The 12,598-nt window shown below is 39.4% G+C and overlaps 1 protein-coding gene across 2 annotated transcripts in view; it reads left to right on the top strand.

The window, feature by feature from the left end:
* CCSER1 (coiled-coil serine rich protein 1) overlaps positions 1-12,598 on the top strand; it is a 1,109,040-nt gene that overhangs the window by 645,905 nt on the left and 450,537 nt on the right. For both annotated transcript variants that reach the window (XM_044302736.1, XM_044302745.1), the window contains exon 6: positions 9,894-10,101. In XM_044302736.1, the coding sequence (XP_044158671.1) occupies positions 9,894-10,101 (208 nt within the window). The remainder of the gene's footprint in view (positions 1-9,893; positions 10,102-12,598) is intronic.

Genomic DNA, 12,598 nt, shown 5'->3' with positions numbered 1-12,598 from the left:
TTCCTCTTTGTGACACTAGGCCGCACATCAGGGTGAGGGTGCTGGCAGAGTGTCATGAAACTGTCCCAGACCTTCGAGAGTGTTGCCCTGCCTCTGTTGGAACTGCTGTGTGTTCCCCTCATCTCCCCTCCTTGGTTGCCCAAGGAACCACATACTCTGCCTCCAACATTGCCAGATGGAAATTTTTGGAGCAATTTTTCCACAAGGACCTTCTGGTATTGCCCCATTTTGCTAGTCCTCTACACCACAGGAATGAGAGATGAGAAGTTCTCTTTGTAGCAGGGGTTGAGAAGTGTGCACAACAAGTATTCGGTGTTGGACAAAATGCGTATAACCAGGGGCGGACTAACAACTCATGGGGCACCTGGGCAATAGGAGATTATGGGGCCCCTGTGTCCCTGCCCACCCTCAAGCCACACACAGCACCACCCACATATTGAGCCACCCACATCACCTACACTTGGTACAAAATTTCTCTTTAATTATAGTTAATGGCACTGCCGGGTTAATTATATTTAATTATAGTTAATGGGACTGCCGGGCATCCTGTCTGCATCCAGCAGTGCTGGATGCAGTAAATTCTGGTAGGCAGTTCTCAGCTGGAACAGCTAGCCAGAATCACTAACGCATATATAAAGGCAGCCTAATACAGTGCACATACCTCTTACATTCAGTGACGTCTCCTGTAGATTATGTAGATATTCTCTTTCTTCATCTTCTCCATTCAGACCAGACCACCATGATGATTTCTTTTAACCATCTCTCATCTCTGCAGAGTTTGACAGACAGACATCTTAGTTTCCTACTTTTCCTTCCATCTTCTCAACATCCCATCATGCACCCCCAATACTGAGAAGCTGTGCTCCCCAAAACTATACTGTAGAAACAGATAAACCCCTGAAAATACTAGTTACACACAGATAGCACCTCCTTCAATAATTATTGGAATACAATGCTCAAAAAAATAACTGCACCCAGCAAATGGTGCTCCTGACACTAATAGTATAACCATAATGCCCCCCAAAAATAACTGTGCCAGGGTGCCCCCAGTAGATACCCCCATTGTGATCCTTCACCCCCTTTTCCATAGTGACCCCCCATAATGAGCCAGTATATAGAACCACCAGTAGATGCGCCGATAGTGCTCCACCCCCTTCTCCATAGTTACTCCCCCATAATGTGCCAGTATATAGGCCCCTCATTAGATGCCTCCATAGTGCTCCTTCCCCCTTCTCTATAGTGCCCCCCATAATGTGTCAGTATATAGGGGCCCCCCATAGTGCTTTCCCCCTTCTCCATAGTGCACCCCAATAATGTGCCAGTATATAGGGGCCCCAAATAGAAGCCCCCATAGTGCCCCCCAATAATGTGATGCACCGCCTGCACCGGGCAAGGGAGACGGGCAAGGGAGACGCCTCTCTCTGGCCCCCCACAGTACATCTGTATGGCCGTCCAGAGCACACGCGGTGTTCGGCCAAACATTGCGATGTGCCGAGCATCGCAATGCTCGAGTCAAAATGGTGTTTGGCCGAGCATGCTCGTCCAACACTAATATATGTCCATCAAGTTCCACTGAAGGATGGGTTGGGAAGGGAATTTATGGAAGGGGAGTAGGAAGCAGACTTCTATACATTTTATTTGTATTATTTTCATTAGTTATAAGCATCAATGCAATTTAATTCTGAGATCTCAACTAAGCCTTTTTTGAAACTGTTACTGCTATTACCACCTTCTGAGGTAGACTGTTCTACAGATTCACATTTATTTTGGTGAAGAAGCCTTATTCATACTCTGCTTACAAAGGCTCTCTCCATAATGAGAAAGAGTATCCCCAGACAATGCATATATTGTCGAGAAATACAGAGTAGCATACTGAGCTCTCTCTTTGTAGAGTGGTAATATTACATAACTGTCCATGCCTCTTTTAATACAAGACAATATTCTACTGGCCTTAGAAGCCATTGATTGACCTTGCATGACGTTATTCAGTCTATGATCTGCATGCACACCCAAATCCTTCTCTTCAATGGTCTCCCTCAGTGTTACTCCTAGAACATATGATGCATGGAAATTATTTGTCCTCAGATGCATAACTTTACATTTGTCCACATTGAACCTCTTTTGCCAAGTTGATAACCAATCACTCAGAGTGTTAAAGTCAGCTTGTAGTTTATGGACATCTTCCATAGACTGTACAGTTCTAGCTTAGTGTCTTCTGCAAAAATAGAAATGGTGCTATTAATCCCATCCTCAATATCATTAATAAATAACTTAAATAATTGGAGACCCAGCACTGATCTTTTGGTGTAGCCCACTTATAAATGAGGACCATTCAGAATAGCATTCATTGACCACCAGTGTTTGGTCACAGTTCTTCAGCCAGGTTTTAAATGATCTATTAAGCATCTATGAGGCATGCTCAATAGATGCGCTCTGTCCTTGTTTTGTCTACAGTGTGTGACATGGGCACCATAACTACTGAATTTTTATGCAGCTGAAGATGTGGCACATGTGGTATGCCTCACAATGGTCAAATGGTATGTACTTCAAAGTTCTTATTATAATTTTGGTAATGTAAAACTTTGGGAGGGAGCATTAACTTTCTGCATGTTAGCAGCAATTTATCGCATTGGCCACTTACCTAATCAAGAGAAAGAACGATAAAATGCTTCAATGTTCTTGAAATATGCCATTTTACCAAGTGCAAAAAAGGTCTCAAATTTATTCAAAATGTCTAAACTGAATGCAAGATAGAAAATGGTAGGTGTGATCTCATTGGTTATTATGACAACTGTCTAGCAATTGTGCATGAAGCCCATTATTGTAGATGGAACATGCAGAAGATATGAATAGTTTTTGAAAATAGAGCAAAAAATGTATTAGGAAACGTAATTTTATCAATTGGAAAACGGTTTTATAACCTGGTAGTGAAAGTTAATGAACTGCCTGCATGCAAAAGAACATATGCATTCACTGGAAATAATTAGGTCTGTCTTATTTTCTGGGTGTAGCTTAACTGCAATCTTACCCTTGTATTTCCCTTGACCCGAGGTAATTTACTCTTTGATTGATTTGGGCAGGGATGGAATCATTTAATACAATGACTAGTGTAGTCTCTGGATCTAAACATTAGGTGTTATCTTCCTTAATGAGGTTGTGTTAAAGTATGGAAATTAGCTGATTAGTATTCACTGCTTCCTTACTCAACTGTAATTAACATTTCCAAAGCAAAGTTATACTCAATGTATGGTCGTAGTATACTTTAATAACAAGAACATACACCCATCCATACAATGGAGGTGTATAAAGCTCAGAATATTTTACATGTGTAATTTTATCACATTTGTATTTAGAATGAAGACCTGTTCTGAATTTACCATTATAGAGACAAAAACAAAAAGTAAAGGGGCTCCTTCTGTCCTCCTATCGGCACCAGAAAGGTGAAACTGTTGGACTGGTTGCTATGGCAGTCTGGGAACTTGTTAAGAATCCCAGTACTGTTGTATGAAACTGCCCATTAAACATGCCTATCTGCAAAAGGAAGCCTGCAAAAGTCCCATGAACAGCAATAGTATTCTATTGCAGTCTATCGTATGTGATCATATGATCACATGTTTAAGTCCCCTAGCGGTACTAAAAAGAAAAGTAAACACATGATGTCACTGCACACGGCCAGCGTAATCACATGGTGACATTACACTCGCCACAGGTCCTTTGGCAGGTTTCCTTCAATCAAGACCAGGAGTGAATGGCCTCTCTGTGATCAAGTGGATGAGGTGAGTATATATATATATATATATATATATATATATTTAATTTTATATATTTTTTAATCCCCGGAATAACCCTCTGAGCGACTGATAGTAAGTCTCCGATGCTGCGATCAGAGCAGAACGTGGCATTTGAGGGTTTAAATGATGGGAGCAGCATAATCTACGTTCCTCAGCATTGCGTGTGCCCATACAGCGAATTATGACAAAGCAATTCGTAACAAATTGAATTTATTGATGAAATTCATCCCAGCTACCAAATTAAATTTTTAAAAACTTCACTCGTCACTACTTGTGAAGATAGTGTTCTTCAATGAAATGACTGGTAGGAAGTCCAAAAAAAGTGTGTTATACCATGCATAGCCCAATAAACATACACATATACATATGATATTATCTCTTGGGTACATTCACACAACTGTATTTATTGGTCCGCATCTGTTCCGCAGTTTTGTGGATCTGATGCGGACCCATTCATTTCAATGGGGCCGAAAAACATGCGGACCGCACATCGTGTGGTGTCCATATTCCATACTTCCGTTTTGCAGCCCCGCAAAAATGAGAGAGCATGTCCTATTCTTGTCCACCATTATGGACAAGAATAGTCATTACTATCATGGAGGAGGATGTTCCGTTCCATAAAATGCGGAACGCACACGGCCAGTATCCGTGTTTTGAGGATCCTCATTTTGCGGACTGCAAAACACATAAGGTCGTGTGAATGTACCCTTAGTTTTATGAGCTGATGACTTAAGACTTAAAGTCTAAACTACACTGACAAGTGCAATACTTAGTCATTAAAACAATTTGAGAAAGAATATGATTTGTAATAACGAATACATTGCGATCTAAAGTGATTTGACTGGGATATTATTTAGATATAATGAAGTAATCAAGCTGTGATTTAGCCATGAATGTATTTAGCATATTATGTGCCTCAACTCTGCAGTGCTTGCTTTTGCCAGCATTGTGGAATGGTTTATAGATGGGAAAATTGTCATAAGCAGCAGAAATAAACCAATATGACAACACAGCCTGCATCTGTTGTTCATTCTCAGTCACTGCTTTGTCCTCTGTAATCTTCGTTATGTTGGGGCTTTTGTTAAAAAAAATTGTGGCATGCAAGTATGCACTTCAGTAACAGCAGGCAGCGCACTGTCTTCTTCCATGGGCCCTTTATGGGGTAAACAAATGTTCATTTTTCCAATTGCATTAGTTGTTTTTCTATTGGATTGCAGCCTAATGTGGCTTTTTCATGGTACCACTTAAACCCACTTGTGTTCCATTTATGTCCAGATCATACGTCTTCTATTGCCGTTTTATGTTGGGAGATATCCTTTCAGCTCAGTCTTTCAGAAAAGACAGACTGTCTCACCGTGGTGGCAATTATGTAAATTACTTTAGGCAGAGTGTGCAGCGTGAATTTTCAAGAAAATTGGCGTTTAGTGAGCGTAGACAAATAACAATATATACATTGTAGTAGAAATATAGCTAACACTGCATTATAAAGAATGTGATCGTAAGATATTATTTATGATCAACAAAGACCTTTGGTACAGCTCGAAAGCAATAGAAAGACACAGCTTGGGAACCAGTGGTGTATATAGCAACAAATTATTATAATAATAATAATAATAATAATAATAATAATAATAATAATAATAATAATAAAAATGTCTGTTATAAAACACAGTTTTGATGTGTTTTTTTAATATTGATGTTGAGGCAATATTTTTATACGCATATAGTTAAAGCTATTGTGCCACTAATATAAACATATTCCACCCAACAGATATATCCTGTTATATCACTTTCCCCAAATACCACAATTTATCAAAACTTTATTCTGAAGCTATTAGCCCATCATTGTACCATGTGCCAATGCAGTTTCCAGTTGTTGTAGATTAAGTCCTACATTGGAGCCTTGTAATGTAGAACACACAAGCATCATTAGTAAGAACAAAAGGAGTGGTTAGTGTCACATGTCCTGAGGACACACTCACTGCTCTAAGGCATGATATGGGACAGCAGATACATAACAAGCTAGGAAGTAGGATGAGAGAAAACTTTAAATGAGGCAAATTTGAAAATTAAAGAATCCAAAGAGGAATGGAAGCCTGAGTAATGGTGATGAAAAGTAATTTATGGCACAACCCCATTAATATATTTTATATTATGTTAGGCAGCCACAGAAGGTCTTGAGACTACATATGACTCTTGGTCATCTTTACTGCAACACTTAATGCTCCAATTTTAAAATTCATGTATGTCATTATGTGTAAGGGGTTGTGTGAAGCAGACTGCTATGCTGAGCCCACTCCGTACATAGTGTGTGCTAGCTGTATAATGCAGCCGGTATGCAGCTGCAATGACCAGGGTCGGTCATGACACCAAACCCAGCGATTTAAACTGCCAGCTATCACGTTCAATAGATCCCTCAGATCAGAACCCCCACAATAAAATTGCTGGGGTCCAAATTGTTACCATGACAGTCTTGGTGTCACGTTCGGGTGTAGAAGGGAAACACCACACAGAACATAGGAGGGAAAAGGGTGAGGGAATAAGGCCTGGAAACTAGGGAAAGGAGATAGACACATCCTAGTAAAACCCTAATCAAAGTCCTGACTAACTACCAGTATGAACAGACCCCAGAGGAATACCTAGTGTCCTAATTCACCCTATAGGATCCTGGTACTAATGTCAGGACTGAGACAACCTGTTCCTCCAAATGGAAGGACGAACAGGTTGTCTCCCTCAGGCCTTAATACAAATCACAAGGAAAAGCAACACACAAAATAACTCAAACAAAATACAAAAGGGAAAGAAAAAACTTAACTACAAGTGGCTATGGCAGCACCAGGAACTCAACCGAGATCCACACACCAGCTATCCACAACTTCAACATAAATACGCGTAGCATAGTGGGAGAAACAACAATAAATAGAGAAGGTTAAATGACCATAATAGCCACACCTGGGGAAAGAAGGTGTGGCAAGCACCAGAAACAACACAGACATCATTTTATCCAAATGAAGAACATGTCAGATCAAACCACATGTTGCCAGTCTCACTGATCTCCTGCTACCTGTCGTATGAACGTCCGTGGCACCTGGGTCTTCTGAATGTCCTTAGGTTAACTGCCATGAAGCATGGCTCTAGCAAACAGCATGTCAGAATCTCATAAACCACAATAGTACTCTATAATGGTCTATGGGACAAGAGATCAGAAGATCATAGGTTCTGGCTCTCTAAGGGGGCTAAATGTTTTTGCATAAAAAAATAAATAAATCTCCTGCCTTTTCCAATTTTACATATAAAGTAAACAAATAATAAGAAATATAAAACAGGTATCGCCGAGTACGGAAATGTCTGAACTATTGAAATATAAAAAATATTGTCCTTCACATTGATTTCCGTAACAGTAAAATAAATAAAAACACAGGATTTTGGGTCACATTCTCCCCCGATTTTTTTTTAAATAACAGTGATCAAAAAGTCGTACGTACCCCAAATTACGTACGTAACCCTAATTTCAAAAAAAAAACAATTCCTCATATAGCTCTAAAATGAAGCAAAAATTTAACCGCTTTAAGTCCGCCCATAGGATATAAACGTCCTATGGGTGGACCTCTATTTCTGAAAGCACGTTTTAAAACGTCCTTTCAGAAATAGCAGCTGCAAGCTAATCGTGCAGCTGCTGATCGGGTTGCCCGCTGTCAGTGACAGCAGGGCAACCCAGAGATAAGGCAGGGACAGTTCCCAGGTGTCCCTGCCTTCCGGATCGCTGCAGACACAGCGCTCACCGAGCGCTGTGTCTGCAGAGCAGGAAGCGCTGTGCGCTTCCTGTTCTGGCCCGGCGGTCATGTGACCGCCGGGACCGGAGAGTGCAGGAGCTGTGTGAGGTCTTACAGAGACCTCGATCAGCCCTGCTCTGAGGCTGTACAGCGCAGAATCACGCTGTACAGCCTCTCTGGGGGGTGCATTTCTTCTGTAACTGGGGCTACTATGTCAGCCCCAGTTACAGGAGAAATCAACAGTGAAAGAGGTCTTGTATGACCATATGGGGGACGAAAAGTGTAAAATGAAATAAAAAAAAATAAAGGGTTGAAAAAATAAAAATAAAAAAAAGTTTCACATGTAAAAAAAAAAAGGTCCCCAAGCAAGGAATAAAAAAAAAATTAAAAATAGAAAAAATAAAATAAAATAGACATATTTGGTATTGCCACGTCCGTAAAAAACAGCTCTATAAAAATATCACATGAGCTAACCCCTCGGGTGAACACCGTAAAAAACAAACAAAAAAAACTGTGTCAAAACAAGCAATTTTTGTCACCTTGCATCACAAAAGGTGCAACACCAAGTGATCAAAAATGCGTATGTCCCACAAAATGGTACCAATAAAACCGTCACCTCATCCCGCAAAAAATGAGCCCCTACATAAGAAAATCTCTCAAAAAATAAAAAAACTATAGCTATCAGAACATGGACACATTAAAACATAATTTTTTTGTTTAAAAAATGCTATTATTGTGTAAAACTTTAATAAATGAGAAAAAGTATACATATTAGGTATCGACACGTCCGTAACAATCTGCTCTATAAAAATGTCACTTGACTGAACCCCTCAGGTAAACGCTGTAAAAATAAATAAATAGAAACTGTGCTAAAACAACCAATTTTTTGGTCACCTTGCCCAATAAAGTGTTATAATGAATGATCAAAAAATCATATGTACCCAAAAATAGTACTAATAAAACTGGCACCTTATCCCCTTATTTCCAAAATGGGGTCACTTCTTGGGAGTTTCTACTGTAAGGGTGCATCAGGGGGCTTCAAATGGGACATGGCATCTAAAAACCATGTGGAGTTCCTTTTCTTCTGCGCCCTGCCGTGTGCCCATACAGCAGTTTATGACCACATGTGGGGTGTTTCTGTAAACCGCAGAATCTGGGTAATAAATATTGAGTTTTGTTTGGCTGTTAACCATCGATGTGTTAAAGAAAAAATTGGATTAAAATGGAAAATCTGCCCAAAAAGTGAAATTTAAAAATTTGATCTCCATTTTCCTTTAATTCTTGTGGAACGCATAAAGGGTTAACAAAGTTTGTAAAATCAGTTTTGAGTAACTTGAGGGGTGTAGTTTCTACAATGGGGTCATTTATGGGGGTATCCACTATGTAGGCCCCACAAAGTGACTTCAGACCTGAACTGGTCCTTATAAAGTGGGTTTTGGCAATTTTCTTAAAAATTTGAAGAATTTCTTCTAAACTTCTAAGCCTTCTAACGTCCTAAAAAAAAAAAAAATGACATTTCCAAAATGATGCCAACATAAAGTAGACATATGGGGAATGTTAAATAATAAATATTTGATGAGGTATCACTTTCTGTTTTAAAAGCAGAGAAATTGAAATTTAGAAAATTGCGAATTTTTCAAATTTTTGGGTAAATTTGGGATGTTTTCATAAATAAAGGTGAAATATTTTGACTCAAATTTATGACTATCATGAAGTACAATGTGTCACGAGAAAACAATCTCTGAATGACTTGGATAAATAAAGGCGTTCCAAAGTTATTACTACATGAAGTGAGATATGTCAGTTTAGCAAAATTAGGTCTGGTCAGGAAGGGGGCAAATGGCCCAGATGGGAAGTGGTTAAACTCTACCAGTCTGGTATCACCATAATCATATTGACCCACAGAATAAGGACATCATATCATTTTTGCGCACAGTGAACATTGTAAAATCAAAACCTAAAATGTTTTGGTGTAATTGTTTTTTTTTTTAAAATTTCATCCCAGATATTTTTTTCCTGTTTTCCAGTACAAGACATGGTAAATTAAATGGTGCCATTAAAAAATGATACTTTTCCTGCAAAAAATAAACCCTCATATATCTATGTGAATGGGGGAAAAAATATATATAATTCTTGGAATGTAGTGAGGAAAAAACAAAAATTCTAATATAGAAATGGGCCTCATCTTTAAGCGGTTCTGCCATTTTCCCCATGTATGCATTTTATGCCACTATTGAAAAATCTCATCCATTGGGTACAGGTTTATATTTCTTATTTCTAGGTATTCAAGTATGAATAGTGTTTGTAATAATTTGTCCATTTATTTCAGAAACCTGTTTCTACATTTGCCAAAAGACAGCGATCCAGATGATACTAAGTGCCCTCGTGTCTGCCAAGTGCCCAGCAGCCCATCTGTGGAATGGCCCTATGCACAGGAAGATTGCACTGGCTTGGAATCATTGCCTTTTAGATTGATGATGCAAGACTGTACATCTGTAAAGACATTACTGCTCAAAATGAAGAGGATTCTGCAAGAGGTAATGACTTCATTATCTATGAGATTCATAACTCTCAGTGTCAGTGGGTTGGTTTATAGAATTATAGAAAAAAATGGGAAAGTAGTGAGAAGGAAGAGAATTTAATATCCTGCCTGTGATGTTGGGAATTTAATATAACTGGCGAGAATAAACACGGTGTATTGCTGAAGCAGGCATGCCGACCGGAATCATATGAGTAAAACTTCTCACAACTTTCTTACAGGAAAGGAAACTTTCAGATGGATGATATAAATTAAAATATTGTATAAAACCGTATGTTCTATGAGTATTACTGCCACCAATGTGCATTACTAATTCATCAGTCTTCCTGTCTTCCTGAGAAATAAGAGGAAATGTTATGGCAGCGTATACTGTAACGCATTAATAGTAAACTATAAAAGCATAAATGCAGGAAATTAGACAATAAAATGAACTGGTTCATAAAGGTTTTTTTTGCATTAAGGGAAAGACAAATACACATAAAAATGATATATCATAGTTACATTGCAATGCAAGATGTAGGATGCGGGACAAATTATATTTGGGAAGTGGGATTTAATTTGAATAAATAATTCTTGTACTGTGAAGCTGATGACACTGGTGATTAATGTGGACAACTCATGGGAAGCAGTTTGTGGATTTTAGATGTCACTTTTTGAAAGCCATAATGTGCTACATCAGATAATGTAATTATAGCTGCTGAGTTCTCACTATACATTATGTTTGCTAAGTATTGCCGTCCATCACTCACATCATGACCAAGGAATTTATTACTATGTCTTTACCCATTGGAGGTGCCCAACTTTTTTTACTACGTACGTCTAAGTTACTGTGAAGTATGTATAGCTAAACATAACTGTTTGAAATATATATATATATATATATATATATACACTCACCTAAAGAATTATTAGGAACACCATACTAATACGGTGTTTGACCCCCTTTTGCCTTCAGAATTGCCTAAATTCTACGTGGCATTGATTCAACAAGGTGCTGATAGCATTCTTTAGAAATGTTAGCTCATATTGATAGGATAGCATCTTGCAGTTGATGGATATTTGAGGGATGCACATCCAGGGCACTCAGCTCCCGTTCCACCATATCCCAAAGATGCTCTATTGGGTTGAGATCTGGTGACTGTTGGGGCCATTTTAGTACAGTGAACTCCTTGTCATGTTCAAGAAACCAATTTGAAATGATTCGAGCTTTTTGTTGTTACCCCAGTCTGGTGGGGGCCCATTCCTGGGAACACATTCCTGCTACAAACAAAGAACCTGCTGCTATCTGTTCCTGCTGAGTTTGGCCGACATATGTGTAGGCCTCATTCTACACTTTACCATTTACCTGCTGCTGCTGTCTGTCCTGATCCTAATTATTTTGGCAGAGCTATGTGTAGGCGTAATACTACACCATTACCAATTACCTGCTGCTGCTGTATGTCCTGATCCTGCTGAGAAGAACCAGCATGGACCACTTTTTCGCCCTTGGACTTTGTCAACTATCGAGTACTTGATTTCTCTTAAACTGGTGTGCATGCTTCATTATCGCGCATGTGCTCTCTTCAGCATTGATTGTCTATATATATATATATATATATATATACACCCACCTAAAGAATTATTGGGAACACCATACTAATACGGTGTTGGACCCTCTTTTGCCTTCAGAACTGCCTTAATTCTACGTGGCATTGATTCAACAAGGTGCTGAATGCATTCTGTAGAAATGTTGGCCCATATTGATAGGATAGCATCTTGCAGTTGATGGAGATTTGAGGGATGCACATCTAGGGCACTCAGCTCCCGTTCCACCATATCCCAAAGATGCTCTATTGGGTTGAGATCTGGTGACTGTGGGGGCCATTTTAGTACAGTGAACTCATTGTCATGTTCAAGAAACCAATTTGAAATGATTCGAGCTTTGTGACATGGTGCATTATCCTGCTGAAATTAGCCATCAGAGGATCAAGGCATGATGGATACATGTTCTCATTCTGTTCATGCCAAATTCGGACTCTACCATTTGAATGTCTCAACAGACATCGAGACTCATCAGACCAGGCAACATTTTTTCAGTCTTCAACAGTCCAATTTTGGTGAGCTTGTGCAAATTGTAGCCTCTTTTTCCATTTGTAGTGGAGATGAGTGGTACCCGGTGGGGTCTTCTGCTGTTGTAGCCCATCCGCCTCAAGGTTGTGTGTGTTATGGCTTCACAAATGCTTTGCTGCATACCTCGGTTGTAATGAGTGGTTATTTCAGTCAACGTTGCTCTTCTATCAGCTTGAATCAGTCGGCCCATTCTCCTCTGACCTCTAGCATCAACAAGGCATTTTCGCCCACAGGACTGCCGCATACTGGATGTTTTTCCCTTTTCACACCATTCTTTGTAAACCCTAGAAATGGTTGTGCGTGAAAATCCCAGTAACTGAGCAGATTGTGAAATACTCAGACCGGCCCATATGGCACCAACAACCACGCCACGCTCAAAATTGCTT

This window comes from Bufo gargarizans, chromosome 1 (genome assembly GCF_014858855.1).
Source record: "Bufo gargarizans isolate SCDJY-AF-19 chromosome 1, ASM1485885v1, whole genome shotgun sequence".
Taxonomy (NCBI): Eukaryota; Metazoa; Chordata; class Amphibia; order Anura; family Bufonidae; genus Bufo; species Bufo gargarizans.
The sequence above is the reverse complement of the archived record's forward strand: the minus strand, read 5'-3'. Positions and strand labels throughout refer to the sequence as shown.